At 46.4% G+C, this 7,432-nt stretch overlaps 1 protein-coding gene across 1 annotated transcript in view; it reads right to left on the reverse strand.

Moving 5' to 3' along the window:
- The window catches only part of Mei1 (meiotic double-stranded break formation protein 1), a 59,647-nt gene that overhangs the window by 17,745 nt on the left and 34,470 nt on the right, over positions 1-7,432 (reverse strand). The window contains exons 17-19 of the mRNA XM_026782416.1: positions 6,852-6,949; positions 5,039-5,207; positions 4,590-4,737 (exon numbers count right to left, since the gene is read on the reverse strand). Of these exons, the coding sequence (XP_026638217.1) occupies positions 4,590-4,737; positions 5,039-5,207; positions 6,852-6,949 (415 nt within the window). The remainder of the gene's footprint in view (positions 1-4,589; positions 4,738-5,038; positions 5,208-6,851; positions 6,950-7,432) is intronic.

The raw sequence follows: 7,432 nt of genomic DNA on the forward strand, positions 1-7,432 counted from the left end.
ACAGGGTTTCTCTGTGCAACCCTGGCTGTCCTGGAACTTGCTCTGAAGACCATGCTGGCCTCAAACTCACAGAGATTAAAAGGGATTAAAGGTGTGTGCCACCAGCACCCAGCTAATAATTTTTTTAAAAGTAGAGGGAGAGCTCAATTGGCTTGCTTAGCCTGTACGAGGCCCTGGGTTCTATTCCTTGCACTGTATAAACCAGGGGTAGTGACAGATGCCTGTGATCCAAGCTTTAAGGAAGTAGAAACAGGAGAATCAGAAGTTCAAGAACATTATTAGCCAAGTAATGAGTTCAAGGCCAATCACAGGAGCTGCTGATTCAAAAAAGCAAAAAAGTCAAGATCATCGACTATTTTTATTTTAGGAAAAAAAAAAGAGAGAGGGAACCAGCAAGTAAATGTGATATGTAGTTTTGCACTGTATCTTGGAGTGGAGAAAAATCGCTACAAAGAACATTATTAGTTTAAGTAGTAAAATTTGGTGACTAAGGTTGTATAGCTCAGTAGTAGATTGTTTCAATAGCATGTCTAAAAAGCAGCAGGTTCAATCCCCAGTAGACCCCACCCCAAAAAGTGAAATTAGACAACCGACTTAAGGATTGAGTATAGCAATAGTATCTCTAGATTTTGTTTGCTTGAGACAGAGCCTCACTCAGATTGGCCCAGAACTTACTATGTAGTCTAAGCTGGCCAAGATCTTCCTGCCCTAGATTCTCTAAGTATATAAATAAAATAAAATGATATAAATAAAATATTGTGGTGATAGGCATGATGGTGCACTCAGAAAGCTAAGGCCGGGGGATTACTTAAAGTTTGAGGACAGCCAGAGTTAGAGCATGAGACCCTGTCGTAACTCCCCCTAAATCAGGCAGTGATTGTGAATTACCATTTACATATTTATGGAAAAATTAAGATAAGACTATAGCTCAATAGAGTGCTGGCCTGCCATGTAAAGGCTATAATTTTTTGAAGTATTATATAACATTATGGATTTGTGCCTAAAAGGGAAAGCCCGGAGTCTCATTCAGTTCCTTCTTGGCTCCCACACCAGCAGCAGATGTGAAAAAGACCCAGCAGTCCAGCCTTGCTACACACCAATTGAGAAGCCACTGGGACTGCTCCCATCATGCCTTTCTCCTCTGTCTCTGGCAGTCACAGAAGTCCAGAGTCATCCCCTTTGGGCTCAGGACACACCCTTTCCTGTCCTCCTGTCCTGTCTTACTCAGCTCCCCAAACTGTGCACTGTGCCCTCTGACCCAATGCACAAACAGTTACTGAAAAATTCTGTGTTTTCAAACTTCTCTGAACACCCCCTTCCCCTCTGCTACTTCGATTCCCTTCCAAACACTCACTGGCTTGGCCTTTAGCCTCTTGAGCGGAAGTGTTTTCTGTCCCACCTTCCCTACTTCCAGAACCCTGAGTTCTAAATTCTGTGACTTCCTCCCAGTTTCTTCCACCTGCCTCAGCTATTCATGTCTGTGGTTCTGTCCACTCAGGCCTGAAAACCTGGGTTCAGTCCCTGAGGGCCACACATTGAAAGGAGAGAACCCACTCCTGCTAGCTGTCCTCTGACCTCCACAGGACTTCTGTAGCATGCGTGTTTCTAGCTTCTGTGAAGACTACATGCATGCTGGTACAGACATACATGGAGGCAAAACACCAATACACATAAAAAAGATGCAGCAGGTGTGAAAATATAAGAACCTCTTTTTATTTCTTTTTTGAAAATTGCTAATTAAAGAGAAAGAATCACCGGGCGGTGGTGGCTCACACCTTTAATCCCATCACTAAGGAGGCAGAGGAAGGCGGATCTCTGTGAGTTTGAGGCCAGCTTGGTTTACAAGAGCTAGTTCCAGGACAGGCTCCAAAGCCACAGAGAAACTCTGTCTCGAAAAAACCAAAGAGAGAGAGAGAGAGACAGCTAGGGATCAGCTCAGTGGTGGAATGCATGCTTGCTTATATGAGGTCCTGTGTTTCATTCCTGGCACCCAAAATAGGAACCAATCATTTCAGCTATTTCCTATGCAATCTGCCCTTGAGAGTGAATGAACAGTTGATAAAGTACTCTAGTTAATAACTGGCGAGGGAAGCCGGGCGGTGGTGGCACACGCCTTTAATCCCAGCACTCAGGAGGCAGAGTCAGGTGGATCTCTGTGAGTTCGAGGCCAGCCTGGTCTACAAGAGCTAGTTCCAGGACAGGAACCAAAAAAAAGTTACAGAGAAACCCTGTCTCAAAAATAAAAAAATAAAAAAAATAACTGGCGAGGGCAGGGCACGGTGTTTCTACCTGTGAACTCAGCACCCAGGAAGTATGTGCAAGAGGACCAAGAGTTTAAGGCTATCCTTGACTATACAGGAAGTTGAGTGAGTTGAGTTCCAAGCCAATCTCAACTAAATGAGACCATGTCTGAAAACAACAAAGACTAAATAAAGAATGTTAAATTCAGGCCGGTGAGATGACCCCGCACGTAAAAGTCCATGCTGTCCAAGACTGACCGTCTGAATATGATCCCTGGAATTCATTTAAGGGTGGAAGGAGAGAACCGGTACTACAGAGTTGTCCCCTGACCTCCACACATATGCTTCAGCATATGTGCACGGACTTAACACAGACATCATGCACACATATACACTCACACAATAATAGCCAAGCTTTTAACCTACAAACAAAAAGAATGCTAGAATTAGGATAGTATTGTGTGGAAATCTCCAGTGAAGTAATGAGTGTAGGCAACAATCACTGGAGGCTGCTGATAACCCACAAAGACAAGCAACGGGACCCTGTGTGCTGGACCGTACAGAGTCATGTCATGTTCTTTATGCTTCTATTCCAATGAAACTTAATCTCTTTACATCACAATTGGACCAGTATCAATTAAAAAAAAAAGAATAAAAGTTAATTGGTGTCACACACCTTTAGTCCCAAAACTCAGGAGACAGGAGCAGCCAGATCTCTCAGACTTTGAGGCCAGCATGGTCTACAAAGTGAGTTCTAAGCTAGCCAAGGGTACATAGTAAGACCTTGTCTCAAAAAAACAAAATCAAAAACAAAAAAAAAATTGTTACTGTAGACCAGTGATACAGCACTTGCCTAACATATGCAAGACACTGAGTTCAATACCCAGCACTGAAAAATCAAGCAAACAGAGCAATAAAAACAGTCTGTGGTAGCCAGGCAGGGGATGAACATGCCATTAATCCTAGCACCTGGAAGGCAGAGGCAGGCGGATCTCTGTGAGTTCAAGGCCAGCTTGGTCTACTGACCCAATTCTAGGACAGCCAGGGCTGTTACACAGAGAAATCCTGTTTGAAAAAAAAAACCCTATATATTCTTAGGTAAAAACTGAGAAGTTCACAGTCAAGAAATTGAAGTGGGGCTGGAAAGCTGGCTCAGTGGTCAAGAGTACTTCCTGCTCCTCCAGAGGACCAAGTTCTATTCCAGCACCTATGTCACATAGCTCACAGCTGCCTCCAGGGAATTTGACATCCTCTTCTGGCTTCCACAGGCTACCACACAGTTGTGCTACATATTCACTTAGATACGCACACACAACAATAAAAATAAGATGCATTTTTTTTTTTTTTTGGTTTTTCGAGACAGGGTTTCTCTGCAGCTTTGGAGCCTGTCCTGGAACTAGCTCTGTAGACCAGGCTGGTCTCGAACTCACAGAGATCCGCCTGCCTGTGCCTCCCGAGTGCTGGGATTAAAGGCGTGCGCCACCATCGCCTGGCCGAAGATGCATTTTAAAAAAGACATAGAAGCAAACTTCTAAGAAAAACATTCCGTTATGAGTTAGACACTGTTCTTGATTTCCGGGACTGAGAAAACTTGTACAATACAACTATCACCACCATTAAAGTAGGTGGGAAGTTAAAAAAAAAAAAGATCCAATAGCCAAGTGTGGCAGAGCATTTAATTCTAGTTTCTTGGAAGAGTGAGGCAGGAGAATTCCAAGTTTGGGACCAGCCTATGCAATTTAGTGAAATCCTGTTTCAAAATAAAATAAGAAAAAAAAAAGTCTAGGAATATAGTTGAGTAGTTGAGCATAGCATGTGGAAGGCCTTAGGTTCAATCTCTAGAACCACCTTATATATACACACATAAACAGAGAGAGAGAGAGAGAGAGAGATCCACAATCAGTCCAAGTAACAATGGCCACTCAATTTGATGCATTGTCATCACAGCTCCCTCAAAGAACAGAGGTGGCACCAAGGACAGGCCTGTGCACCTAGAGAAAGTTATTTTCTTTTTTTTTTTTTTTTTTGGCAGGGGTTGTTGTTAGAGGCAGGCTACCCAGGCTGGCCTTTATTGTCTCCACCTCACTAGCATTATAGGTGTGATCCCATGTTTGGCTTAGCTACTTTCACTTCTGTCTCCATTTTCTTACCTATAAAATGGAAATCACAATCTCCACCAGCCAGGGCTGTCGAGAGAATTAGTGAGTTTATAGGCTCGCCGTGTGTCAGCACTGTCCTCTCTTGCCCCACGGCACTTCAGCTCAGCCTCGCTCTGCCATCCCTGTCTACACCGACCATCACGCTCTCCCAAACACCATAGAGGAGAGCCCCAGGTCTTCTCGTTCGTACCTCGCTCAGTGCGCTGTCCCTGTCCTGGCACATGGCCAGCAGGTAGAGGGAGGCTTTGCAGGCCGTTGGCGGAGGGCACTCGCCCTGGTCCTGCAGAGACAAAAGGAAGCTCTGCACAGCCACAAATAACTCTGCCTCCGGGACAAACCTGTTGACCAGAAGAGCCTGAGTGAGAAACGCAGAGCTGCTGGCCGGTGCAGCCTCCTGTCCTGTGGCCCCATTCTCCCTCCGCTCAGCGTCCGTCCCCAGCACACCCACAGCCTGGTCATTCCGGGCACAGTGTGTTGTATAGACTTTCAAAGCATTGTCACACATGTGCAATACAAATGCGCTCAAATGCGTGTGCACAGATGAACACAGACACATGCACACATGCATTCCGCAGAACTGGGTTACAGATAAAAGCCCCAGGACTCACCACCGGCGGGGCGCCAGCTCTGAGAACTGACCTGTCATCATGGATATGAGCCAGGTAGAAGAGGAGCAGGATGCAATACTGTCTCTGGCGTGCAGCGGCCTCCACATACTGGCGATCTGACAGGAAGGCGAGGCTTTCTCGGGTTCTGCTGCTTATCTGGGGCAGTCCATGCTGCAGGAACTCAGACACTGCACTGAGTTCTGGGAGGCGGCAGGTAGGGGAAGGCGGCAAAGAGAACACAGGAAAGCAGGTGATGGTGCCTGAGGACCACTGCTAGACATACTGACGGGTGAGGACCACAGCTGAAGAGCGGGGGAAGTAAGGCAATAAAACTTCCCGGCGATGCTTCAGCAGTGAGTGGAGACAGGTCGGAGAATGAGCGACTAGAAGCAGGCATCCAAGCTAAAAGGCCAGCTGAAGGAACACACCCTGCCAAGGCCAAGTCCTAAACATGCAGAGGGGATCCCCAGAACAACATGGTAGCACAGCCCATCAGGTGTTCTAACTCCAATTCAATTCCTTCTCCAGCAACAAGCTCCAGAATATGTATGATAATGAGGGGAGGGTCCCTGAGCCTCACACGTCCACCTGCCCTCTCCTCTGATACACACAGGAAAAGGAAATAAAGCCACGAGTGTGAGAGTAAGTCAGCTGCTCTCCTGGCATTCTGAGCTCTGACAAGTGCTCAGTGCCCAAGGGAACTGGGGTGGGGGGGTGGGGTTCTTTTTGTTCTGACAAGTGAGGGAGTGTGAGAGGCCAGCCACAGTGCTAAGGCTGCCAAAAGTCTCTGTCACCATAACGGAGGCACTGAGGTCTTCTCTCTGCAAGTTATGTCTGAGCAGCAGACTGCTGGGAACCATTCGGCCAAAACTGGCCAGTGTAATGAAAGAAACAGGCCCCAGGACATGGCTGGAAGTAATAAAATGCTTGCCTGGACTCCTGTCTGTCTCGGCATGGTATCTGAGAAAGGGAATGGACCCGGGAGATAGGGGATGACCCAGTCTTCATCGTGATAAAAGGAAGAAACACTTTCAACACCAAGTCTAACCCACAAAGACAGGATAACATGAGTGCATACATAAAACAGTGATTGTCCTATGTTATCTCAAATGATAAGTCTAGAATAGGGGAATTACATAAGAAATAACCCTGCAATCATTGTCTGTCTACCTGTGCCTCACCAGGCATAGGGGAAAAAAATTCAGGGAATCAACAAAGAGAAGGTTCTAACAAGAGGCCTACACTCACTGTTCCTCCTGCCTGGGTCCTGCATGGCTCTCCTTTGGTGCCCTGTCTGACATAGCCTCCTCTCTTCTGTCTTCCTCCATCCCTTTGCCCAGTTTTATTTCTTTCATAATGCTATGCCTGACGCTGCATTTATTGTGGAACACCTGCCTTTCTCACTGAAGAGAAAGAGCCTTGTCTCCCCAGCTTTCACTAGCACCTGGCACAAAATGTATGCACAAGAACTACTTCAGGAATGAACGAACAAAGAAATAGAACGGACTATTCGAGAGACACTGAGTCCTGGGCTGATGCAGACCAGGAGGGTGTTGGTGTGGGGATGGCGTGGCGCAAAGGAGACAGGTGAGAGAGAGGATTTAGACCCAATAAACTCCAGGGTCCTTCTCAACCTTCCAGAGACTAACATCCCAGGAACCTTGGATCCCATCAGTGACTCTACTGTTATTCCACGTCCTTAGAAATCATTCTAGAACTCCATCAGTGTACCTTCTAGCAAGGTGGTCTCATTGCATTGACTTTTTATTATACAGCCAATCAGCAAGACTAGCAGACTGAGAACTGTCACAGGACTCAGGGGTGGTCAGATCACTTCATCTTACCTTCTTGGGACAATGGTTCTGTCTTCTCTGGAGCTGAGAGCAGATTGAGGCACATGTAGTAGAGGAAACTGGAACACACCTGATTGAGGGATGAGTGACTTGAAGGGGGAAATGAGAACAAAAGAGGCAGCATTACTACTGGGACTCCAACACCTTGAGCCCCAGCGTGTGCTAAGACATCACTGCCTTGTGCCAGAGCCCAGTGAAAGTCTAATCATGGCTACAGCAGAAGAGACCCTAAGGTGGTTAGAAAAAGTAAGTAGCTGGGGAGGGGAAGTGGAGAGATGGCTCAGTGGTTAAGGGCATTTACTGATCTGGCAAAGGACCCAGGTTCTGTTTCTAGCACCCATAATGGACAGCATTCAACCACCACTTCTAAGGGCTCCAATGCCATATTTTGCCTCCATGGGCACAGCACACATACAGACAAGCAGGTACACACACACACACATACACACACACACATACAAAATAAAAATAAAAAATATTAGAGGGTGTGGAGAAAGGGGTACACTCATCCATTGCTGGTGGGAATGCAAACTTGTGCAACCACTCTGGAAAGCAGTGTGGCGGTTCCTCAG

This window comes from Microtus ochrogaster, chromosome 15 (assembly GCF_000317375.1).
Source record: "Microtus ochrogaster isolate Prairie Vole_2 chromosome 15, MicOch1.0, whole genome shotgun sequence".
Lineage (NCBI taxonomy): Eukaryota > Metazoa > Chordata > Mammalia > Rodentia > Cricetidae > Microtus > Microtus ochrogaster.